The 26,312-nt window shown below is 45.4% G+C and overlaps 1 protein-coding gene and 1 long non-coding RNA gene across 6 annotated transcripts; one reads left to right on the top strand and one right to left on the bottom strand.

Annotated features, from left to right (window-relative positions):
* The first annotated feature begins 274 nt into the window (after positions 1-274).
* LOC311328313 (uncharacterized protein) lies at positions 275-8,593 on the top strand. Of its 5 annotated transcripts, none has more exons than XM_084462301.1 (17): positions 275-413; positions 1,225-1,307; positions 1,475-1,624; positions 1,742-1,955; positions 2,271-2,346; positions 2,481-2,752; positions 3,028-3,105; positions 3,393-3,434; positions 3,717-3,790; positions 4,051-4,122; positions 4,485-4,690; positions 4,774-4,870; positions 5,802-5,964; positions 6,668-6,771; positions 6,859-7,003; positions 7,560-7,683; positions 7,830-8,593. In XM_084462301.1, exons 1-17 carry the CDS (start codon positions 381-383, stop codon positions 8,126-8,128), a joined length of 2,232 nt encoding a protein of 743 aa, XP_084318427.1. In that variant the 5' UTR covers positions 275-380; the 3' UTR covers positions 8,129-8,593. The 5 variants fall into 5 exon arrangements, with proteins under 5 accessions (XP_084318427.1, XP_084318426.1, XP_084318425.1 ...); XM_084462300.1 differs by having other exon boundaries at positions 1,478-1,624; positions 7,560-7,689; positions 7,830-8,592; XM_084462299.1 differs by having other exon boundaries at positions 7,560-7,689; positions 7,830-8,592.
* An 82-nt stretch (positions 8,594-8,675) lies between these two features.
* On the bottom strand, positions 8,676-14,428 carry LOC311328314. Its single transcript, XR_014631201.1, has 7 exons — positions 14,279-14,428; positions 12,642-13,306; positions 12,476-12,521; positions 10,884-10,975; positions 10,568-10,678; positions 10,116-10,404; positions 8,676-10,012 (listed from the first exon to the last, which is right to left on the bottom strand). It is a non-coding gene; the product is annotated as an uncharacterized lncRNA (long non-coding RNA).
* Positions 14,429-26,312: the final 11,884 nt, after the last annotated feature.

Genomic DNA, 26,312 nt, shown 5'->3' with positions numbered 1-26,312 from the left:
TTGAATTTGAATTGCACAGTTTGAATTTGAATTGCACAGTTTGAATTTGAATTGCACAGTTTGAATTTGAATTGCACAGTTTGAATTTGAATTATTAGTGTAATTCAAATTCAAAACTTGTAATTCAGATTCAAAACTTGTTATTCAGATTCAAAACTTGTTATTCAGATTCAAAACTTGTTATTCAGATTCAAAACTGTAATTCAGATTCAAAACTGTAATTCAGATTCAAACTGTGAAATTCAGATTCAAAACTGTGAAATTCAGATTCAAAACTAAACTACCACCATCCGGGTCCTAGCCGGAGGAAGAGCAATCGATTTACGAACTGTTCATCGCTTCATAGCATCGCGAGCATAGACGTACTGTGCAACGTCATCATGGAGGATGGCGGTGCGGGACTTTCAAGCACGGTAATATAATAAAACCACATATTTACTAGTGTCTTTGCTTATGTAGAGTAAGAGATTGTATAACTGTAGCTGTTAGATTTGGTTAACATGGCACAGCGTATGTGCTGTTTTCGGGCGCAACGTCAGTTAGCAGCGCGAGCATAGTTAGCATAGCCGTACTGTGCTATTACCAGCACGTTCTGGATGGAGCTGCTGTTAGATTTGGTTAACATGGCACAGCGTATGTGCTGTTTTTCTTGATTTTCGGGCGCAACATCATGCATAGTGTAGCGGCCGGCCAGCTATGATCCAGCCGGATATTATGGGGCGTTCCAGGCAATACAACCCGTAACTCGTGTTTTTCCAACCTTCTGCGTGTGAAAGTGACGAGGAACGCGTGGTCAAACCCCGTCAAACTACGCGTTCCTCATCATTTTCATGGGCAGAAGGTCGGAAAAACACGAGTTACGGGTTGCCTGGAACGCACCAGTCTGGGGAGGGACTTCCGGGAAAGGGAAGTGAAGTTGTTGTTGTGTGTTGTTATGGAAACTAGTACGGATGTTATGTTACGAGACTACTATGGCTGCATGATAGCATCTTACACTGAAGAGAGTGATATAAATAAACTTGTTGCCTAAACCATTGGATACGTCTCTGCCTCCGGTTCCTGGAAACGTTACATTGGTGTCAGAAGGGAGGACCCGTGGAGCGTGCCCTTGCGTGAGGGACGTGATGGACCGGCCGCGTGCAGTGAAGCGATTGTATTTAAATGTACATTTGCTGTCAAACACCTGTGTTTTTTACAAGATGGCGTTGTTATATTTTTTGACAGGGAGAAAACACAAGACAGGTCTTGAATTCAGCAAGACAACTTCTTCACTTGATCACAAATCTAAGTGACCCAGAGACTCCCAGGTGTTGTGTATAGTTTAATTGCACACACCCAGATTAACATGTCTAACCATTCACCATGATTCACCATTCAAACATGTTACTCCAGTATTATTGTACCCATTCATGTAAATGTTAACTATTCAGCATTAAATGATGTGATGTGTATTCTTAAAATGATATCATTCCAGCAGACTGGGAGGGAGTCAGGAGAGAGGGAGAGATGGCCAGGAGAGAGGGAGAGATGGCCAGGAGAGAGGGAGAGATGGCCAGGAGAGAGGGAGAGATGGCCAGGAGAGAGGGAGAGATGGTCGGCCGAATGTCCACACGGAAATGACCAGGTCTCTTGCAGTATTTAGTTTCTTTGTCAGCCTGTGACTCATTGTCCCTTACATTAAGTGTCTGCTAGTGAGACAAAACTGTACAAGAGTCAAATACAAACATTCTCATCATCACAGGTCTTTTCCTGCCCTTTTCGGAATGAAGAGAAAGCGCCGGTGCCTCCGAGGGCCTACCAACCACTGCACACCGGCCAAAGAGCTTTCACTGTCATTTTATCTCTTACCCAAGCTTACTGAACGCACTCCCAAAGGAAAAGAAGAAATTTTCCATCTGCAAGCTGGTTTGGGCCGCAGGTCTACAGTGATGACCGAGAACTACACTCATGATGAGGTGAGGCACTGTTCCACATTGACAAGAATTGGTTTTGTCATCTGATCTGGTTAATATACAATGGGTTCAGAAAATATTCAGACTCCCTCAATTTTTTCACATCTTGTTATGTTGCAGCCTTTTGTGAAAAGTGTAGATTGAAATGTAGTGTAGATTGGTGAGATTAAAAACTAATTTAAAAGATTTTAGCAAAAGGCTGCAACATAACAAAAAGTGAAAAAACTGAAGTGGTCTGAATATTTTCTGAACCTATTGTAGTTATCAAACACTGCTCTTCTTTTATCAATGTAATGATATGTTTTATTACTCCCGAAGGTATTTTCAACACTCAAAGATCTATATCCAAAATTGGAAAGTGTGTCTGGGGGCTGGTTGATTTACAAAGCTGCAGGTAGGTAACATAGTGGCTAATACATCATTTTGATCAATAACTGTATAATCATTTGTGTCAATACAAAAATTTGATTGTAATCGGTATTGTTACATTTCAGTAGAATTCAACTATTGCATAACATTTTTTGTTAGGGGGATGGGGTTCGAGAAAACTACATATGGTGTCTCCTGGGGACCATGGATATACAGGGTCACTCTTGAAGACTGCAAGTGCAAGTGGAAAGGGTGTCCTGTACATTGCTCCACTACAGGAGGAGCTAGACACTCAACCACTGCCCCCCGATTCCAAGTCCTTCTCCAATATGCCAAGAGCAATGTGCCAATCCTGTCACACCAGCTACCCATTACAAATTCTTGCGCTGCATCTTGAAACATGTGAGCCTTCAGATACCAATGCACTCACGGTATGTATAGACCCATTTTATGTTGGGAAATTACTTTATTTTACAAAATGACTGCCGCATATTATTAAGCTTGCTACTAGATGGTTAATGGACATTATACATCAGTTAGTTTCGACCGGCACCAACCAAGCGATCTGATTGAACAAGAGGCAGTCCAGGAGTGCTGATATTCAGTACAACATCACTCCCTCTCATGTGATATTGCTTAATGCATTCTACTCACTTGTTGGAAGTAGTAATATTAATTGAGAACATCCTACTCTCTCCTTTACCAGATTAGTGATGATGACCTGGATTCCAGTCACCCCAAGCCAGATATGGAAGACAGACTGACGGTGAACTCAAAACAGAAGGTGAAGTAATTTATATCTTTACTAGCATCAATTGTAGACTGTGTAAGGTGAGCCAAAAGGTGTTTAGCCAAAATTCAAGGGACACAATTACAGTCCATATGTACTGACAGGTGCATACTCTAGATCAGTGGTTCCCAACCTTTTTTCCTACACAAAATTCTCTAAACTCCTTGGTCAATGGCCCCAGACACACACACACACACACACACAGTGGAGCCAGACCATCTGAATACTGTTGTCTTTTTAAACCCCCCCCCCCCCCCCCCCCATTTAATTTATTTTGGCAGCCAACGGAGGATGATGTGGTGACCCTGTCCTCTAACACAGAGGTATGTTATGGTTTGTGTATATTCTTGAGGTATTATTGTTACGTTTCTTGAATAAAGTGCGTGAGACAAAACTGTGAGCTAAACGTGCAACCTGTTTATTAGCCTTCAGCTTCAGCTAAAACATAACCACGTCACACATGCTGTCTACTATTGGTCCGTAGCCTACTACTCAGTCTTGCTATTGGTCAGATCAACCTGACATCTCTGTTATGTATTGTCATACAATAACACCACAATTGTGTCCACCTATCATGTTAAACATTTCAATGGTTTCATTTTCAGACCATGTGCCCAATCTGTGGCCGGACTTTACCTCCAAACGAGTTGGAGGTTCATGCAAGTATTTGCGGAGAGAGGTAATGGAAACTTTAAGCACAATTTCAGAAAAATATATCATTGTAGTGTCTTTGGGATCTCCCTCCAAGCATCTGACCTTCCACCAATGTAGTATCTTTGTTTGAGATCTCCCTCCAAGCATCTGTCCTTCCACCACTGAAGTAATGTATTGATCAGTTGGATTTAATGCTTGGAAATTGACTGAGCTGTTACCATAAGGACTGACTATGGTATATGTCATGGTCACTGGCTTTCAACACTACTCACTGTGTCATTGCAGCGATCAAGACTTCGTTCTTCCAAAGTTCCTTCCTTCACCTCCAAATTCAAATGACAACAAGAGCATCTCTAGGTGTGTATGCTTCAATAGTCTCCTTCAACACCTAATTATCACCTGACTTTTTTTTCTTACTTTTGGGGCAAAGTACCTCTTATTTAGATGAAAAGTCAAGACTGCACACACTTGAATACTCTTTGCATGTGGTTTTATGAAAAGGCTGACGTTTCGGTCACACTGTACCTTTTTGAAGGCATACATTATTTTTGCACTCAAAATACCTCTAATGTCAATGAATCCAGTTACCAGAAGTAACAAGTCTATCACACACATACACACACACACACACACACACACACACACACACACACACACACACACACACACACACACACACACACACAAAACATGCTTTCAGTTATCCATTTCTCTTTCAGCCTTGATGATATCCTGAAAACCATCTCTGCTGCTGTTAACAAAGAAAAAGATTTTCTCATCATGGTGCCAAGATCCCAGGTGGTAGAGCGAGGCCTAGCTCAATGGAAGCGCCAAAAGAAGTCAGCCCCTACCAACCAGTTAAAGGTCCAGTTCATAGGAGAGGCAGGCATTGACACAGGGGCACTCAGCAAGGAATTCCTCACAGGTAAAATATGACTGAAATTCTGTTTTAAAAATTGCAATAGAAGTGACAGTACTTAAACAAATGGGGTGATTCTTGGTGTTAAGACATGGTTGCAGGCATTGAACGGAGGCTGTTTGAGGGTGACCAGACTGGAAAATGTCCCAAATACTCAGTTTTGGATCTCGATCAACACAACTTCAGGTATGCCATATGTGCCTATAATAAAATTATGTATACAGTGGGACACACATGTCTCAGTTCTCAAATAGGGCTGGACGATATAAAAAAAGAGTATATCTATTTAAAAAAAGATGATCATATTGATCGATAATGATACTTATCGATACTTTTTTTATTTTAAATATATTTTTGGGGTATTAATGCTTAAGGAAGATCACAAGAAAAAAACATTGAATTCAAGCTCTTTGTTCCACCACGTTATAAGAGCACCAATACAGCTACAATGGTTATATAAAATAAAGGGAAATCAAGTGACCTGACATCACAGTACGATCTGATAAATATTAATCTCTTGATCCTTGAACAAATAAGCAAAGTGCAATCAACAAAAGTGAGTGTTACACACCCTAAATATGTTTAGAACTACAAATGAAGTTTCTCCTGTTGATTCTTCTTTTCTTCTTTTTTTGGCCATTGACATAGGCCAGTATTTCTCACAATAACTTCATGATGACAACAAATTATGTCTTTGGTCTGTTCAGTGAAGCTAGTCCTTAACCTTTTTAGTTTGTGTTTTTTCCTTCAGCATATCAATAAGTATTAATGCACTCTTCCTGTTCTAAATATATGACACATGTTGTATCATACTAGGAAGGGAACTAGGAAGGGAACTCGTGCGTTTACATGCATTTTTCGATTGAAGTTTTTATCGAGCTGTTTTTTCTATCGATCAAGTGTCTATCGATAGATATATATCGTTACTGAATTATCGTCCAGCCCTAATCTCAAACATGATATTGTTTACATGTTATTGTGGCAATGATTTTTATGTTTTATTGGCTAAGTGCTTGTAAGTAAATAGCTTGTTATCTTTACTACACAGTATTGACGTAGTCTTCAGGGCAGGACTATATTACTACGACTACTACTGTATATATTCTGTCTCTTTTAGGAGTGCTGGTGAAATTTGGGCTGTTAGTCTGGCACAAGGTGGACCACCACCCTGCTGCCTCAAACTTTGGTGCTTCAAGTACCTCTGCAGTGGGCAGGTGCAGGTAGAGCACCTTTCAAAAGAAGATGTCTGTGATTCTCACTCTACAGCACTTATCTCCAAGGTAAGAGGTTTTACTGATGTACTGAGGTCACTGGTGTAGGAACCTTCTCTTTCTCAAAGTGATTACACTTTCCTCACTTTGCAATAAACTTTAATTTTGCACAATGTTTCGGTCAGTATGACCTTATTTGTACCTGAAGAAGGTCATACTTACTGAAATGTACAATATTAAAATGTATTGCAAATTCAGGAGTGTGTGGGAACTTTCTCTCACTCCTCCTCTCACAACGCTCCGACGCACCTGTTAGGAGTAGGGCTGACCCAAGAGGGGCCTTGAACACAACATACTTTTCTCCGACAACAAGTGCAGACTGATGTAATATATATATATAGTATTTATATATATAGTATAGTACTATAGTATTATTATAGTATAGTATTATTATCCTGCTTAAAACACGGACGACTAAACAACACGCACGTTGCGACCGGACTACGCCGCCGTTGTTTCTCTCTCGTGGGTTCAGAGCAGCGAGAGGGAGAAACACAGACTGGTTGCGTGAATACTAATTAGCCACATGGTGGAGGAGAACGCAGCGGTGGTTGAGCAATGTATAAAGTGAATGAGGTGAGAGAGTGCCTGTGCCACTACTGTTGTCTTCCCGTTCTTCTTTTTCTTGCATGACGTCAGCGTTTTAACCGAAAACTCCGTTACATGAGCTGTGGTGTGTGTCTCTGTCTGTCTGTCTGTCTGGATTTTTAAGGTGGAGTCAGCCACAGAAGATACGATGACTGAACTGGTTGATGACATTTCTTCCTGTGGCTATCAAGGACCTGTTAATGTTGAGAAGAGAGAAGACATTGTTCGGTATATTTCTTGCCTTTACACTTGGATGTGTTACAATTGAGGTTTTGATTTTTCACTTTTAACTTGGTACTCTCCACTATATTTCAGTGCTGTTGTTCTTCATGCCATACTTCGGCTAGTGGCCCTCCTCTCCCAGCTACGTGAAGGTCTAAAACTTCATGGTCTCGCAGATCTGATGAGCCAATACCCAGACATCTGCCAGCCACTGTTTGTCCCTGGGTTGGAGCTGAAGGTGAGTTAATGCTTTAGTAGGGGTGGACTGGTATCACTTTTAACAGGTAAAAGTGGTTGCAAGTCCTTTACTTAAACTTTGGACTCTGTGAAAAGAAATGCATCATTAACTGTTCAAATGTAATTGTGTAAAGGAATCAGGTTTGCCTATTTGCAGAATTTGAATGTACCTCTGGTACCTATTGATATCTGCATCCCTGATAGATGGGAATCAATGAGATGTATATTATCCCAGTGGCCCAGTTTATCTAGCCCTTTTCCAGTCCCTGGACCATTTTTGGTCCATTTTGGGGTTTCTGGTGTTGAGTTTATGATTATTCATGGCTGTGTTGAATAGGAAAAAAAGTGGGTCAGGGATGAAAAATCTAAATTTTATAATTTCAACAACAAAACATTAAAGACAATTTTAATCAATAGTGTCACATTAACTACTGCTCCAGGTCCTTAGGGGCCATTTTTGGTCCACTGTAAATAAAATAATTGCTGCTTGATTTAAAATCAATGTTGCATGTTATTCATTTGGATGAACTCGGAATGTTGTTTTTTTCTCGCACCAGGCTGATGCTGACTTTGTTTTTGCGGCATGCCATCCTGAGTTCAGTGAGAAGGGGTCCAACAAAGAACAGCTGGAAGTGAGCCTTATGAACCATCTGCAGGACTTCTTACAGGAGCTGGACGAATGTAATTGTAAATATAGTTTTCTTCTTGCAAACTCTATGCACTTACTGTCGTTTCTCTCTATTGCACATGTCATGACATTTCCATTATAACTTTATTATTACGTAACCATAAATCAATTCAATTGTTTGGTTTCTGTCTCTGAACAGTTGAAAGTCCAGAGGTGGGTGATGGTCCAGATCCCCTCTCCCCGAGTACATTTATGCAGTGGCTCACAGGACAGGGCCACATTCCTATCTTGCCAGAAGAGAAGAGAGACTTCAGAGTCGATGTGCAGTTCAATCACACCTGTCACATCCAGTATGGTGCTCATACAGTTTGCTACCCAACAGTTGCTGCATGTACTAAAACGATCCGCCTGCCTGTTCTGCATATGCAAACTTATACTGAGTTCAGACAAGTAATGACAGAGGCCTTCCATCATGGACAGGCATTTCTTCAGATTTAGATGGACAGGAATAGTGAGGTTCCATTCATGCCAGTAACTGCCAGTAACTTGTTTTTAGACTTTCACTTGTTGTTGTCACTTGTTCTATTGGCAGAAGTTTGTAATTATTACAAGCAAAAAAACAATCTTCCAATTCCTACCATTTTGCCAATGCATTCTATAGCAGAAATAACTACTGTAGTGTTGCTATGTAGGCCTATATAGCAGAACTTGTAGGATATGTTTAACACATTAAATGGTTTGCAAATTCTTTTGCCATACAAAAAAAGGTACTGAATCATAAATATCCCCAAGTGGATACATCCCCCACAATTTGAAGGCATTGGTGGGGAATATGGGATTTCTTTACACGTGGATGTTTACGCGATGGTTACGCGCTGTGTGTGAGACAAGAAAGACCCAACATACATACATTACTTAATGTTTTACGGTCCAGTTTGTTCGTCATGTTATTTATTTTGAAATACATGAAGTTTAAAGAACTTTGAAAAAACTATTTCTAATTAAAGTACTTTTAAAACTAAAGTATTGTGTGATTTATTACGTACACAGCAGGAACGATTTCTGTGACAGCAAAGTGGGATTCCAGGACTACACTTATATAACATTTATTAAAAGGTCTTATGTAATTGTATTTTTCCATACAATGTTCCACTATTGTTGTCAGGGCCCTATTGTGTCCTATTATAACAAAAAGTGAAATACTTGTAATTATCCACCCTTGTACGTTTCTCTGCATTCCTACATAGTAAACTACATTGTGTTGAAGTCCTGTAAGCCAGTTAAAAACTGTATTGAGATGGACGGATGACAGTATAGAGACACTTTGGGGGTTGCCTCCTCAGCACTGATTGGAGCATTTTTCACAGCCTAGAGCTTGAAGAGGTCACAACAACCATCACCGATTACATACATTTTTGTGTGTACTATGTAGATGAGAAAAAAGAAATCCTACATTTCCCCAACAATAAAGTTTATATAACTAAGGACATTAAAGCATGTATCAATAAGAAAAAGCGTGCTTTTAAAAACGATCATGCAGCTGTAGTTGTGGTACAAAAAGAGCTCAATCACCTGCTGAAAGAAGCAAAAGATAAACACCACACTGTCATGGAACAAAGCTTTAGAGAGATGGACAATAGGAGATTATGGGACTGTATGAAAAAATATCACAAACATGAACCCCGGTAAAAAACAGCTGATACCCCTGGATGACACAGCAAGGGCTAATGAGCTGAACGACTTCTTCCTCAGATTTGAGGTCCAGGACTTCTCCCCCAGAGGCACGGAGGTTTTCGAGTCTGACTAGGCTACATTTGAGTTGGAAGTTGGAATGGGGTTTCGGGGTTCTTCTTACACAGATAGACGGTTACACTGTGATGTCCGATCCACAATGACTTGTCGCCAACGTTTTAAATATAAAACAAGTTTCTGCCATAATCCTAGGCTATAGTGTGCCGTATAGCCTGTGTGTGCAGAAGCACCGGGTAAACAAACATTATAGGCTGGTGGTGACACCAATTTTGAGAGAACATTCAATGATTCTTCGAGATTAAGGTTTGAATTAAATTAGCTTTCGTTTTTATTAAAACTGTCCCGACTATGTCTATGGGCGTTATACCAGTATAGTATACCAGTCAATTATTGGCACAGACACGGCTGTCAATGATGGCGAAGTAGGTGACAAGCATGTGACAATGTGGTCAAGTAAATGTCTTTTCCAAAATTATTGGAATGAGAAAGAGGATCAATGGTGAAACGTAATGTTTCTATGTCCTCTGCATTCAACGGACATTCCAGTTCTGGCACAGTAACACCCGGGGTGGCTGAGTTAGAATGGGACAGCCCTGAGCACTCCCAATCAATGTCATCGATTTGGATTCCCTGAAACCAAGAGAAACAAAAAACGATCAGGAGAAAATCAGTATGTAGATTCACAAATCATATTTAAAAGCGCGACGACAATACAATGCTGTAATTACTCAACTGCCACATTGTCCTCGGACGTGTCTGGCTCTCTGTGGGGGTGCAGGAGCATCCCTAGCTCCCACATCTGGTTAGGAGAACGGTAACCCGCTGTCCTGATGGGATGACTATTCCAGCCAAGAGAAAACCTGGCCAAATCAGCCTGGAGTCTAGGAAGGAAGGTGTACTGAGCACAGAAGAGATGAAGATTATCCGAGATGTCGAGGGATCCATCTTCCTCCAGGCTGTGCAGTACGTCATAGTAAACGTGTGTAACGCCTGTCCAGACGTCCCTCCATAGGCGTTCGATTCTACAAATACATATACAAATACATCAATCAAACTAAAATAATATCCAAGCAGTAATTCAGCTGGAGTTAAATGTCACACAAAGGCACACCAATATGGCATGTAACTACATTACTTGGATCTTGAGGTAATATGAAAATTATTATTGCAAAAAGAATACTTCACCTCTGGTTGTGCACACTTTTTCCGCTGATAAAACTTCCACATCCTGTGCCTCTCACACTGAACATCAGCTGGGCAATGTTGACATTTTCAACTCCCTGGTCACCTCTTACCCTGTAACACATCCAATTTTGAAATGAGTATCCATACACAATATAATCAAAAAAAAAAGTACTCTAACGCAGGATAATTTCCTTTCACAAGAAGATTATGAAAATGCAACAGAGAAAACATCCTAAATAAATGGCTGACTTTCTATAGGTATACTAAGAGAAAACATTAAATAATAATAATAATAATTAACTGCAGCATTACTCACTTGTAAGGCCATCCAAATCTCCTCACTCCATCCAGAAAAAAATGAAGTGCAGTACTGGCTCTGTTGTTGGGTGCAGCATCAAGGTACATGACCTGGATGGGAGGTGGGGGTTTATGCATTAATAATAATAATAAATACACGATTAATCTCTTACATCTCTACCATTCACAGAAATGTACAAAATTAATCTACAGAAGAACAAATAAAAGTTTTGTAAATAAACTGATAAAAATAAATAAAAGGAAATTTAAGCTGCACGCAGCAATGTTCAGGCCCTCGCACCTCTGTGCACATCAGGGTCTGCCATGTTATCGGAAGCCGATGGGTCGGGCCATAGATCAAAGGCAATACTGAACCGACTTTCACAAAACTCGGTGGAAGGGTGTAGCATGGCCCCACTTAGAACCCATTACATTTCGGAGCCGATCCGAATGACGGGGGTCTGGCTTTGATGTACGGGGTCTGAGAGGAGGCCACGCCCCTTCTTCAGATCAAAGCCCGGAAAAGAGTGATGTCACAGATCAAAGCCCGAAAAGAGTGATGTCACGATTATGTCATATATCAAAGGCTCATGCTATAGAGACACACGGGCGCCTACAAATTCACGCCCCCAAGTGAGACAGCGGCACCACATCGGGTAAGGTGAATAGTATACTGCAAGCCAGCCCATAGAAGTCACTGCAATTCACCTTTAGTTAGCCTACTTTTAAAATAATCCTACATGAACTGAAGACTATATTGATTTAAATAAAAAATATGTTTTCCAATGTATGGACTGTCTTTGTCAACATATCTTCTTGCTTTCTAAATAAATGATGTGTCACATTTAATTTGCCACTTAAATGAATTACCCATAATGTTAACAGAGCAGAGGAGAGACGGTAGACAGAGAACCTGTCGCTTTTCAGTGACATCATTGGCTTTACTGCTATGTATTTATGAGCGCCGACTTTGAAGATCCCGACATTTTCAACTACAGAGTGAATTCTCCAGGTTAGTATTAATCCAGAAATATGCCTTGCAAGACGCCAGATGGAAGCATGGAAGAGGGAAGATCCCTAAATGAGAGCCTAATATACATGATAGAAAAGCGTATCCTGGTATTGAAAACCTCAAGGGATGCGTTCGTGACGTATATACCATGCGACCACTTAAACTTAAGATTTCCAATGCTAGCACTTTTGACTCACTGATGAAGTAAATTATAGTATGTTGTGGGTTGTATATTGTGATGGCAGTTATATCCCATTAAAAGGGACAAATCAAACTAATGGGACCCTTTATTAGAATACAAAAAAGATTGCTACAGCCTCAGTAGGCAATCAGTGAAATCATGGTATTTTACGATGCCTCTCATAAGGATTGCACTGACAGCTGCACTACACCGTTCTTCCTTACCCGATGTGGGGCCGCTGTCACTTGGGGGCGTGAATTTGTAGGAGCCCGTGTGTCTCTATTGCCATGGTAATATGTAGCATGGCCCCATTTAGAACCCATTCAATTTCGGCGCACAGAGCCACAAATTGCATTCATTTTAATTGCAATTTTTCATTAATATATGCTTCGTGAGTACTTTACTGTAGGAAACATACCTTCCTGGAGAAGCCATCAATCCCTCCAAATATCACCATGTTATATCTGTTGAAAAATTGAACGGGTTAAATTAAAAATAAAAAGGCAGAAGATGATTTACCCACAAATAAAAATTAATTCCAATTATATGTTTCTTGTCATTCTATATTCAACCATAAAACACACCTGATGAGCTTATGATTGGTGTCTATATGTTGCAGAAAATGTGGGCCTTGAACAGAGTACTTTCGCCGGACAACACAGCCCATACTTGTCATTCTTGATAAGATTCCTTCTGTATCAACTCTATGCATAGAGGCTTTGATTCTAGTCCATTGTACACGGTGACCATCTGCTTGAAGACACCCCTTGACAGTCTGGTATCCAGCATGAGGTTGTCTAGATTTGATTGCTCTCACTTCCATATCCAGAGCATCATCAGTCATGGTGGAGTACAGGCTCCCAACTGACATGTTGTACTCCTGCATCATCCTATAAAGGGTACGTCTTGAGACTCCAACCATGTCTGCTACACATGTAGCAGACAGACCCAGCTGAAGAAGACTTTGTAGGTGTTCCTCTGTGATCTGGAGCCTAAAACGTCCACAGGGACCCAGCATCTTCACCACAGAGTTACAGGGAGGTGGTTCGTTCCTCATCTCAAACAACATGCTCAGTTCATCAAGTCTTTCACGGACCTCATTAGGCAGACCTACATTCTCTAAGGCACTTAAGAAGACCCTCTCCTGCGTCACTATATATTCTAAGTAATCCAGATCAGGAGGGTTGCTGTTGAGGGCCCATTGCAGTCGTTCCTTGAATCTCTGCAAACACTCCTGAAGGACAATGTTCTGCAAAAGTAATGAAATTAATAGTTAGCATAAACCATCAAGTACTGCAACCCCTTCATCAGCTGGCGTTATTATGATATACTACTTCTCAGTGTCCAAAATTAACTTTTTGACTCACCTGCCAAATGGCTACTGAATGTTCAAATTTGACCAGCCACTCAACATTACATTACCATTGTTTTTCTTGGCTGGTGAATTAAACAAGTCTACCAGCCACTTGCATACTTTACCAGCATTTGGCTGGTGCTTGGTGTTAATGTCAGACCCTGCTACTGCTGTGAATCATTGGCAATACTAGCTACATATTAGCCTTTTCATCCGTTCCAAACATGCAATGACATGATGTGACTGATTGATTAAAGATTGTGATGTGCAACAGGGGTGTCTAAATATTTTATGGATCATGGCCATGGGCCGGGTCGGGCCGGGCTCGGACAGAGAATCTAAGCTCTACTAAAGGCGGTACTATAAGGCAGCGGTGGCCTAGTGGTTAGAGGGGCGGCCTTGATACCGGAAGGTGCCCAGTTCGATTCCCCAATTAATCACACATCAATCATGAATCACCGCTGAATAGCCCTTGAGCAAGGCTTCCTGCAGTGTCTGGCTGTAGATAAGTTAGTAAAATAACAGTCCAACACCCTGGGTAAACAACAAACTTTGCTTTGCTTTGCTTTTACTGGTAACATTAGCACGGTACAGCAGCTTATGCTAACAATGCTCGCCATGACGTTGCGCCCGAAAACAGCACATACGCTGTGCCATGTTAACCAAATCTAACAGCAGCTCCATCCAGAACGTGCTGGTAATAGCACAGTACGGCTATGCTAACTATGCTCGCGCTGCTAACTGACGTTGCGCCCGAAAACAGCACATACGCTGTGCCATGTTAACCAAATCTAACAGCTACAGTTATACAATCTCTTACTCTACATAAGCAAAGACACTAGTAAATATGTGGTTTTATTATATTACCGTGCTTGAAAGTCCCGCACCGCCATCCTCCATGATGACGTTGCACAGTACGTCTATGCTCGCGATGCTATGAAGCGATGAACAGTTCGTAAATCGATTGCTCTTCCTCCGGCTAGGACCCGGATGGTGGTAGTTTAGTTTTGAATCTGAATTTCACAGTTTTGAATCTGAATTTCACAGTTTGAATCTGAATTACAGTTTTGAATCTGAATTACAATTTTGAATCTGAATAACAAGTTTTGAATCTGAATAACAAGTTTTGAATCTGAATAACAAGTTTTGAATCTGAATTACAAGTTTTGAATTTGAATTACACTAATAATTCAAATTCAAACTGTGCAATTCAAATTCAAACTGTGCAATTCAAATTCAAACTGTGCAATTCAAATTCAAACTGTGCTATTCAAATTCAAACTGTGCAATTCAAATTCAGATACATATAATACAAATTCAATTTCTAGTGGCACAGATTTCAGCCCATACATGTTAACTACTGACATACTACCCGACTGTAGAAAAGGGGAAATACATTTTAAAGTGATTTTGTTATGAAAAGTGTTTATTTGCATGGTGACGGTGACATTTACATGGAATTGCCTTCTTCTAGTCCCCTTGATGTTCTTCCTTCATCCCTGTTTCTAGGCTAAATGTTTTTAATTCAATAGGTCTTTCTATTGTGTCCATTATCAACCTCTCTCTTTTAACTGTCCCCTCTCCACCCAGCTTAAACATGCTATACTGTAGCTCAGCCTCTGCTGAAAAAAACAAATCAAAACAAATCTTGGCCCCTCCCTCCCAAAGAAGTATAGGCTGATATCCAAGTTGCCCCTCTGGTCCAAAGTACAAGAAAAAGTTGTATCCAAGCAGCTTACAGTCAGGTTTCCGTAAACTGCATTCAACAGCTCTTCTTAAGGTCAGAAATTACATTGATAGCTGCAGATGAGGAGAATCATTATGGACCTCAGCGGCGCTGCTTTTGATACAGTTGATCACGATATCATGTTAAAGAGGCTAATCAAATTGGTATTTCCGGGTCTGCCTTTTAGTGGCTGTCATCATATCTAGCAATAGATGTTTTTTGGTCTCTGTGAGTCAGTTTACGTCCGACACTGCACTTCTGTCATGTGGTGTCCCACTGGGTTCTGTTCTGGGACCAATGTTGTTCTCATTTTATCCGGTTGATGACATCTTCCCTATTCTAATTCTAAATACCCAGTTAGTCTGGGGGGCTGGATTTCTAAGTCTGAGGAAAATCTAGTGGCTGAATTTCCAAAGCTCCATCTAGTGGGACAAACAAGTCCAGGCACCTGTATCATCTACAGTTAAATATTATGAATTTTTAAATACTGACATAGCTAGCGCGACTAAACACCTCAAGCTCTGCTCTCTGCGGATGTAGAAAGTACATGGTTTCCCGAGTATTTTACTGAGGCACCAAGCATATTTTTTTTAATATAAAAATTAAAAAATGTAGCCTATTTGGCAATGGAAAAAATATTTGAAAAAGTGCCTCTTTGGTGATGGATTCTGGTACTACAGGGGGACACACAGACTGACTGACTGACTCACAAACGCCGCCCAACTTATAGTCCCCCCTCTTTGGTTGCCTCCGGGGTGCGGGACAAAAATGATTCCACTGTGCTCTGATTAAAGATGCGCACGAGACACATGCCTATGGGCCAGCAAGTCCAAATTAAAACAGACATCAAATAAGACACTGGCTGACATGAAAATCCTCCAGGTAAACATTATTAATATTTAGACCATTTAAAAAAATGAAATGCCCCACTTTGGTTGGAACCAAACATGTTGCACAAAGCTAAAAGACTCAGTAATCTCAAGGAAATCAGCAGCAGCCTTGAAGGTGACCTCATTAATGAGGAAATTCAAATCCCCAGTGATTAAAACCTTGTCCAGCTTTATAGCTGAGGATAGGAACTCAGAAAACTCAGAAAGAAAAGGACCAGGAGGGTGGTAAATTAAAATAGGACAAAACAGCTTCAGCCAACCAACTTCAGTCATTTGAAATTCAAAAGACGGAAAAGTCTCAGAGCTTACTGACTGGCAACCAAAGCGATCTCTGAATAATACCACTGCAAGACCTGTATCATGGCCGTACAGCTATGGCGTGCTGATGGAACTGCAGTCCACCGGGCAGGGTTTGTTGAGGTGGCCGTGTTCCATATTCCGCTGCCAGGTTTCAGTGAGGAACAAGTCCATATCCTCCATAATAAATAAGTAATTAGGAGAAATTACTTGTTGGCAACGGAGCGAGCGTTGAGAGCAGGGCCATCCTGACAGAGGACTCATCAGGAGCGGCTCCAGCAGAGGTGACAGACAGTGGGCGCAAGTGACAGGTGCTCGCTCCCCGGCAACGCCTGGCTGCTTTCAGTCACCCGCGGCCTACTTGCCCCGTGGCTCGTGATGACGGGGATGGGGACAAGGGAGAAACTACAGGGGCGAGTTCGACGCACACACCTCCGACGGGACAGGTGGGAAGACAGGAGAGGTTGTTTTGACTGTAGAGGGACTAGAGGGAGACCTTGACCTTTGCCAGTCGGCGACTGGGTGCTATGGAGTTCTGCGGCAGAGATTAGTGTGTCTGATGGTCAGGTGAGGAGGAGCGAGGGAGAAAATCCCAGTACACCCCAAGTTGTTTCATGGTTTTTGTATAATCTTCATATTTGCTTTACAGTGTTCGGTAGAGCAGGGCGAATGTGACACAATATGGTCTTCTGACATAACCTTGCTTCACCAGGCTCTCCTTGGGGAGTAGAGTTTGTTTTCCATTCCCTATCAGATTCATATCATGCCTAGAGCCCTCCATGTCATGATGCAATTCGCCCTAGACCCATTAAATACAAAGTGATTGGCCCCAGACTATCTAGAGCCTGTGGAGAGAGATCACAAAGCCAAACTGATGGATATGTGTGCTATTTAAATACACACAAAAAATTGTTTTTTATACAAAAGGTGGAAAAGTAAAGCCATCTTGGAGAAAAGGTTTCCATCGTTCGAAATCTGTATTCACTTTGGTAACGGAATAATATTATCTGTAGATACTGAAGAGAAGACTGAGTGAAAAAGGTGAATGGACTCTGGAGAAATAGATGGTCCCTGACGCCAATATAAAGATCTCGGACTGGACCAGAGTGCAACCGGCCTGAAACTTTCGCGCGCAAGCAAACTCAAAAAGTGAACAGGGAAAGTTTCACCCTTGCACTTGTTACCAAGAACCAGAAACAAACATTGAAACAAAGTGAATTACAAGACAAGTACATGGATATAACACATAGAGGTAGTGATGAATGATAGCTCCCTTTCTCAAATAGACAGCTAGCTGACGTTAACTAGCTATTTTTTTGCTAGAGAACAATCGGGATTGGACGAGCTAGCTAGCACTGCTGTAGCTGTAGTATTGCCAGGTGCCACTGAATGTGTCATATAAACATGTAGCAGCAACAAGAAAACTAGTCGGTCATATGGCTTTAATATGTGGATATCGTACAGGACGAAAACGATACTTTGTTTTAGTTTTTTATCGAATTCAAATCACTTACATTGAGTCCGTGAGTGTTCATCAGTTGAGTCTGTCAGCCAGTGAGCTTTTCGCAAATCGCAATCATCCTGCGCGAGGACCAAGAACACTTCAAACATCAGCATCCATTCATTCTTTTGTAATGTTGTGCATGCAAGTTATGATTCCCAGAGTTATCCCCTACTATCGCATAATCCAATAACTTTCAAAATATTTAATAAATACACGCATAATATCTAACCCGTATGCCCTTACAGACATCCCTCTGCATGATTTTACCTCAATAATCCGACATTTTAATGTAATTGCTGATATGGACCAGTGTGTCTGCAATCAAGATTATATATATATATATATATATATATATATATAGCATGTGTGTTTCTTTACCGCATTTTAAATAGAAAATGTTATCTATGTTTTCACAGTCAAATAAAAAGTATTATTGTTGAAAATGTTTAGTGACATTTATTTTGAAATTCTTGGAAAGAACGCTACCGGAAGTGCGTTTCGCTATTGAGGCTAGGATCGACTGCTGCTGTCATCCCAGCGATTCAACACAATTCTTATATTGATATAATATCATGTTCATCACATTCAGGACCTGATATCCCTCGTCAACACCACATTACAGGTTCAACCAGGTAGGCTAAAATATATGTATCATTCAGTGACGTTGGCATTTCCTTTTTGACCGCGGCTAGCGCTGGTAGCTAGTAGACCTTATCTGTCAATCACTTTGCTCATCGCAGATTGACCCGATGCTTCTCAGTTCTTCTAACTATCCAACACATTACCTGTCGGTATGTCAGTGTTACATTTGCTATTTACGGTAGCTAGTTCTCGAGTCCTTTTTGTGTTATTGAGCAAGATAGCTAGTGACTAACGTTAGCCTAGCTGCGTTGTTTACCTATTGAGGTCTGACCCCATATCGCTATTCAATTGTTATTTGACTGGCTAGCATGAATTCTACACGATGTCGTAAAAATGTATGAACTTTCTGTTATGTTTGTTATTTCCAGTGTTCCTAACTAGTAATAAACAGGCTGGGTTTCTGAGCTGGCTTTTAATCACAAGTTGCTCATCCCTTACTTCCAGGCACTCTGGACCTCCTGTCAGGTCCCGGTCCGGGTACAACAACATAGGGCGGAACCAATATTATGTACTATAATAACAACACATCTTCCCTTCTTTCAAAAGAAAACAACTTGTTCTTTTCTTGTAGTCATATAACAAAACATTAGTTTCTAACTGTATGCATTCAAATTGTAACCAGGGAGTAGCTAAAGGACTGTATGACTTTAGGAAGGGCTGGCTATCTAACTAATTCTGAGCTAGATGGGCAGTGTAGGAGGATAGAGGCAGGGGGCGACAGCAACCCTTTAAACTAGCATATAATATTGAATAAACATATATATCATAATATATAATAATACAAGCTATAACTCAGCTAATCACACTATAATACTCAAACCCAATACTAGATTAGCGGTTAAACTAAACAATACAGACAACTAAACACACAGCAATGTATCAAATATAAACAAACACATTTATTCATACAAATTATATATACATCCCAATATACTCCCTCCCGCCGGCCACACACACACACTCACTCACACACACGGTACCTGGCCTGAAAAGGCTTCGAGTCCCGGACTGAAAAAGAGCGCGTTGAGGCCTGGTTGGAGCTCGTAGGTGATTTGAGAGGAAGGCAGCAGATTGGGGGGGGGTGACGTAGCAACTGGAAGGGAATGGGGCGTCTTCGTAGTAAACGAAGAGGTGTGAAGAGGCGTGAAGAGGTGTGAAGAGGTTCAGCTCCGGTGATCCGGTCCGCTCCGGTGGTGTTGGCGATCGGTCGCAATTCACCTCGGAGGCGACGGCTTCGTTTGGCTTTAGTCTTCTTTCTCGGCTAGTTATGCGCCAACGTTAGTAGCCGGCGGCTAGCAAGGCTGGCTAACGGGAACACACAGCTAAACCGGCTAGCGCTGTTAGCTCACTACAAACGCTGAACTCCCGCGGTGATGCGGGTAGCTAGAGATCTACTACTAACAGTCAGGCAGGTCTCCTAGACAGCATCACACAGTAGGCTACACAGTAACGAGTCCACCTTGAAGAGGCTAATCTTTCTATACTTCGCCGACTTTTTGGCTGATCGGGACGTGACCGCTCTTCCTCACCTAACACACAGACTACCTCAGGGCTCGTGCCATAAAACAGAAAACATGCGTCAAGTCACGTACGCCAATCAAAACCACGCCCACTAACCTGGCGCTTGCTAAATACTTAACATATCTTATATAAATCTTAACTGAACTTATATATACTAACAATAACAATGTACACCTTCATAAGTGTATATGAAATGTATGGCAATAATAAGGAAAATAACAGGGGAAAATAGAGCTGATTTGGGGAAACTAAGACTAAGATTGTGGGCCTTCATAACAGCCGCCCCATGAAACCCTCGGTTTCATTTAACTATGGAAGGCACACTGGCTAGGCTGCTCTAGCAGCGTGAGGTATGAGGTGACAGTGTCCTTTGTGATTTGAGGGAGCTCGATCAGGCGTGCCACAGGTCGGGTGTAAGTGCGACCACCAACGTCCACGACGGCCGTCCGCACCCTTCCATCCTGACCCGGCAGGACCTTGGTCACTCTGCCCGTCTGCCAGGCGGCGCGTGGAAGGGACTGGTCGATCACCAGTACCACGGCACCTTCGGACAAGTTGTCCCTCTCCCTCGTCCACTTCTGCCTGACTTGCAGGGTCGGCAGGTAGTGCAGTATGAACTGCCTCCAAAACTGGTCCGCGAGCACCTGGCTGTGCCTCCACCATCTTCTTCCGGTGAGCTCTGCAGGGTCGTAGACTACCTGAGGCAGTGCAGAGTCTCGCCGCCCCATCAGCAAGAAGTTGGGCGTAATGGGATCCAGATCTGCTACATCACTGGAGGTATAGCCTAGGGGCCGGGAGTTCAAGATGCCCTCAATCTCTGCTAGTACAGTCTCCAGCACCTCATCTGTAGGCACCTTCTGTCCGAGAATCGTACGCAGGACGTTCTTTACTGAGCGAATCTCCCGCTCCCAGGCTCCCCCGAAGTGTGGAGCATTTGGGGGGTTGAACTCAAACTTCACTTGCTGGGAGGCGAGTCTGTCACGGGCCTCCTCAGTCATCGCGGCGTAGCTTGCCCTCAGCTCGGCCTCACCACCGACGAAGTTGGTGCCTCTGTCCGACCGGAGGGTCTTAGGGGTCCCTCGCCTGGAGGTGAACCTCTTGAAGGACATGAGGAAGCTGTCGCTTGTGAGCTGGTGCAGAACTTCCAGGTGCATTGCTCTCGTCGTCAGGCAGGTGTAGATGATGCCCCACCGCTTTTCTGAGGCTCGCCGGTTCCGGACTAGGAGTGGCCCGAAACAGTCGACCCCAGTGGAGTGGAATGGAGCCTGTCTCAGTCGCAGCCGGTCCTCGGGCAGGTCGGACATCATGGGCTGCGGCGGGGTGGCTCGCCACCTCTGGCAGTCCGAGCAGGACCGTTGATATCTCCGTACCGCCTCCCGTCCATGGAGGATCCAGAATCTCCGTCGTACCTCCGCGAAGACACGTTCTCCACCCGCGTGCTGCACTTTGTCATCATGGTGCTTGATGACCAACCTGGTGACCTGATGCTTAGTGGGAAGCACGATGGGATGCTTTGTGTCTAGGTCTAGATCTTGAGCGCGGCGCAGTCTGCCACCCACGCGAATGAGACCACCGTCGAGCTCTGGAGCTAGGCCGCGGAGTCTACTGTCCGAGGGGATCGGCTTCCCTTTCTCGAGACACTCCAGCTCTCGGGAGAAGGCATCCTGTTGGGCACTCTGCAGCACCAGGAGCTCCGCAGCGGTGTAATCTTCGGCACTGAGCGGATTAACTAGGGGTAGACCGGCCTTGGAGCAGAACATCCTCTTCTGCAGCTCTTCGAGCGTCTCACACTCCTCTCCCGGAGTAGTCGCAGGGTCTACGACCTGGGTGGCTCCGCAGAACAACGTCTTCCGCAGCTCTTTGTCCTCTCTGTCTTCTGCTAACGCAGGCGTGGCTGGCCACTCTGACTCCCGCTCCTTTAGGAAGTCTGGTCCCGTGTGATACAGGTGGGGCTCAGCCAGATCCTGGAGAGTTGCCCCTCTCGTGATGACGTCAGCAGGGTTCCTCTTGGTGTCTACATAACGCCAGCAGTTCACCTCAGTCAACTCCAGAATCTCTGCGACTCGGGTGCCCACGAACACCTTATACCGACATGAGCTTGACTTCAACCACTGGAGGACGGTAGTTGAGTCTGACCACATGGTGACGCTCGTCAGAGGTAGCTGGAGCTCGTCGAGCAGGAACCTTCCCAGTTGCGCACCGTTCAGGGCAGCACACAGCTCCAGTCTTGGGATGGACTGTTGCTTTTTCGGCGCCACTCGGGAACGTGCCAGGACAAACGAGACGTGGACTTCACCTCCAAGCTCTGCCGCTCTGACGTACGCCACGGACCCGTACGCCATCTCCGAGGCGTCGCAGAACACATGTAGCGTGATGACACTCCTCTCTAGGTCCGTGGAGGGAGGGAAGTAGCTCCGCTGCAGCTGGATGTGCTGGAGAGTGGGAAGTTCCTGCTCCCAGGCCTTCCACTTCTCTTCTAGGTGACGAGGCAGAGGATCGTCCCATCCTCGTTCCTGGGCCCACAGCTCCCGGACAAGCACCTTGGCCATCGTCGTGAAGGGAGCGATATATCCCAGTGGGTCGTACTGACTCGCTAGAGTGCTGTATATCGTTCTCATCGTGACACGTTGGGGCTTGGCAGGCTTGTTGCGGTAGCGTAGAGTGTCGGTCTGGAACTGCCAGATAAGTCCGAGCGTCATCTCCTGAGCGTCATCTGGTGAGTGAGAGACCCAAGCCTCGCTGCTGGTCGACTTGGCCTCCTCCGGGAGGTCTCTGATGACTTGCGGGTCGTTGCTGGCCCACTGGCAGATCTCAAATCCACCCTCCTGGAGATGAGCACGCAGGTCCTGGACTAGCTGGCGGGCTTCCGTGGCTGTCTTCGAGCTGTGGAGGCAGTTGTCCACGTAAAAACTCTTATGGACGGCGTCGAACACTCCAGGAGGTGCCGTCTCCTGTGCGGCATGAGTCTGTAGCGCATAGGTGGCGCAACAGGGGCTGCAGGTCGTCCCGAAGGGTAGCACCTCCCACTGGTAGATAGAGGGGTCGGGGTCGCTCGGGTCCTCTCTCCAGAGAAACCTCATGAGTGGCTTGTCTTCCTCCAACATCCTGACCTGGTGAAACATTCGCTTAATATCACCACTGACTGCGATCGGCTGCTGACGGAATCTCACCAGGACTCCCAAGAGGGCTGGGGTCAAGGTTGGACCAGGGAGAAGATAGTGGTTGAGGTTGAGCTTCCCCACCTGGTAGCTACAGTTGAAGACCACTCGGTTCTTCCCGTTGTGGTGCACATTGTGGTGCGGGAGGTACCAAGACTCGGCACTCTGATTCGCCTCGGCTGGCTCGAGCTTCTTCACCAGACCGGACTCCGTCAGCTTCTTCATCTCCGTTCTGTAAGAAGCAGCAAGGACCTCGTCTTTCCTCATACGCTTCTCAGTGCTGGTCAGACACTGCAGGACGGTTCGAGGGGACACTCGAAACTCTGGCATGGGTTCTCTTCGGAGTAGTGGTGTGACGTATCTCTTCACGCCCTGGACTTCAATACGCACTGTCTTTGCTTTAAGGAGGTCTATGGCGTAGGCGTCCTCCTTTGACCGTACGTAGAGCTTCTCGTTCTTGTAGGGCGTAACGTCTAGTGTCCACAGCTTCTGGACGTTGTCTAGTAGCGCCGCATTCGTGGAGTCCACACTGGTGTGAAGGCAGTTGATGGTCTGCAATTCTTCGGTTCGGACATGGAGGGATGACGTAGCTCTCCCGTCTCTATCTCTCCACTCAGTAGCGCCTTGGAGGGCCCACCCAAGCACAGTCTTAACAGCCAGCGGGCAGCCTCGTGGTCCTCTCAGCGGAGGACGGAGCGACACGATCAGTGCAGCGTTGTCCGAGCCGATGAGAAGGGTGGGCTCCGCTCCTTCTATCGGATGCAGGTCTACTCGCCGTAGGTGGGGATATCTTGCGCGTAATCTCTCCAGGGGGTAGTCGTAGCGGGAGAGCGCTAGCTGGTCTCCGGTGAAGACATTCTGAAGCTGATATCTGTCCGACGGCCGCCCCGCCGGGGAGATAGAGAAGTTGATCCTCGCCCCGGTGACCTCTTTAAGGTCGCGACGTATCGTGCGCAGAGTCAGCTTCTCCTCAGTCCCTTGGAGCCCCAACTGGCGCACTGCCTCCTGGAGAAGGATGGTCCGTTCCGACCCATCGTCTAGAACGGCGTATGTGTCGTACACAGCGTTGTTGTGGTGGAGTCGGACCTTCACCACCTTCAGTAGGACCTTGGAGCCGCTGCTCTGGGTTGGGTCTAGGTAGTAGACAGGTGTTTCCTCTTCCGGTGCGCTACTGGACCTAGGGCTTCTGGTGCCCTCCGTGGACCTGGCGAGGGAGACCTCGTGTAGGATGTTGAGGTGGACCTCCTCGCAGCGGTTGCACTTTCGCCTCAAGGTGCAGTTCTTAGCCAGATGGTCGCGCCCACAATTCCAGCACCTCTTGTTCTCTTCGAGCCACCTCTGCTTGGCCTCGGTACTCAGGCTGTTGAAGTCACTGCACTCATTGAACCAGTGCTCGCTGGTGCAGTACGGACATGGCGGTGGACCTCTCCGTCCCTTTTGAGGGGGTTGAGAGGAATCCTTTCCCTCAGGTCGGGCTTTCCTCTCTCTCCGAGGCTCCTCCTCCGTGTGCAGCACTCCTACTGGGCGTCCTCTGTTCGAGCTCGGCCTGTCCCAGCGGTCTCCCTTCTCCCTCTCCTTCTTCGGCTCAGCGTAACTCATGGCGTCTACGTTGGTGTCATGCACTTCCTCCAGTAGGAACTCCGCGAAGGCAGCCATGCTCAGACCCAACTTCCCGGGGTTACGAATGCGCTGCTGTCGCCGGAACCTCTCCTGTCGGAAGCGTGGGATCTTGCGGAGCAGCCGCTCTACGTTGGAGGTGCTGTTGATCTCGCTGGCGCCAGCTGGGCCCTGCGTCTTCAGCATTCCTACCAAGGTGTGCACGCGGAGCGCGAAGTCATCCAGCGCCCGTTCATCCTTGATGGGGGCCTGCTGTTCGAGGGATTGCAGTTCAGCAAGGGCGTGGTTCCAAGGACGACCGTAGCGGGCATCCAAGTCGGCGAGCGCTCTGGTGTAAGGCGTCGGTGAGGAGGCATGGGCCAGAACCATGTTGTGGGCTCTGGGGTTCCTCACATGCTGAAGGAGAATTGCATATTTGTAGGACTCTGAGCAGGAGTCGTCCAGGAGCGTGTCTAGGCAGATGCGTAGTTCCACATACTGGCTCCTGTCCTCGTCCTTGAAGAAGGGGAACTTGGGTCCCTCCACCTGGGGAAACATCCTGTAGTGGATGGTCGGAGGGGCTGGAGTGACTGTCTGGGTCTCCGGCTTGCATGCCCTTTGGTTCGCTGGAGGACCTGGGGGTGTGCTACGCTCTTGTGGAATGGCTCCCCTCCCGGGCAGCGACGGGGGCTCACTCTGGGCCGCGTAGCGGTCGGGTCCCTGGTCCTCTTCCTTCAATGTGGTCAGCTGGGCCTGTAGTTGTACAGTCATGGCGGGGTTCATGGAGCCGTCGGTGGGGCGTTCAGGAGATGGCACTCGCGATGGGCGTGCGGATGATGCTCTGGAACTACGGGCCGACGGAGCTCTGCTGATGCACATGTCACGCATGGTCTGCATCGCTTCCTCCATCTTCTCCGCGTGCAGTTGCTCTCTCTCCATCTGGAGGCGGTCGCGCTCCATCTGGAGGCGTTCACGTTCTAGCGCCTCCTGGCGCTGCCTCTCCGCCGTACGTTCCGCCTCCTGGCGCTGCCTCTCCGCCGTACGTTCCGCCTCCTGGCGCTGCCTCTCCGCTGCACGTTCCGCCCCCTCCATCTGGAGGCGCTCGCGCTCGAACTGGATGCGTTCCCTCTCTAACGCCTCCTGACGCTGTCTCTCCGCCGCACGTTCCGCTCCTTCCATCTGGAGGCGTTCGCGCTCGAACTGGAGGCGTTCACGCTCTAACGCCATCTCGGCCTGTTGGCGCATACATTCTGACAGCGCGGCACTACTCCCTCTGGAGTGCATGCTATCCGCCCCAGAGGCAGAACTGCCCACGGAAACCCTGGACCGGGAGGAAGCCACTGAACGGCGGGAGCTAGGTCTCGAGCGCGCCGTGCTGGGAGGCAGATCGTTAAGGCTGAGGCCCTCCCTCCTCCGCGCGCAGGCGCTGTCAGACCGGGCCTCGGGCCTGTACCTCTCTTCTGAGCGGACAGAGCACCGCTCTCCTTCCTGCTCTTCCGTTTCTACGGCAAAACCCTGCTGTTCTGCCATCTCATCCTCAGGCTGGTGCTCTTTGATGGCTGTCTCG

The sequence above is a fragment of the Borostomias antarcticus genome (genome assembly GCF_949987555.1).
Source record: "Borostomias antarcticus genome assembly, contig: scaffold_65, whole genome shotgun sequence".
Taxonomy (NCBI): domain Eukaryota; kingdom Metazoa; phylum Chordata; class Actinopteri; order Stomiiformes; family Stomiidae; genus Borostomias; species Borostomias antarcticus.
The sequence above is the reverse complement of the archived record's forward strand: the minus strand, read 5'-3'. Positions and strand labels throughout refer to the sequence as shown.

What these genes read in the sequence shown, in the direction of transcription:
- LOC311328313 (XM_084462299.1), top strand. Translation starts at nt 381, where the DNA reads ATGGAGGATGGCGGTGCGGGACTTTCAAGCACG. An exon ending in AGTGACCCAGAGACTCCCAG is followed by an intron (nt 1,308 to 1,474) that starts GTGTTGTGTATA and finishes ATATCATTCCAG; the next exon opens with CAGACTGGGAGGGAGTCAGG. An exon ending in TCCCTGGGTTGGAGCTGAAG is followed by an intron (nt 7,004 to 7,559) that starts GTGAGTTAATGC and finishes TTCTCGCACCAG; the next exon opens with GCTGATGCTGACTTTGTTTT.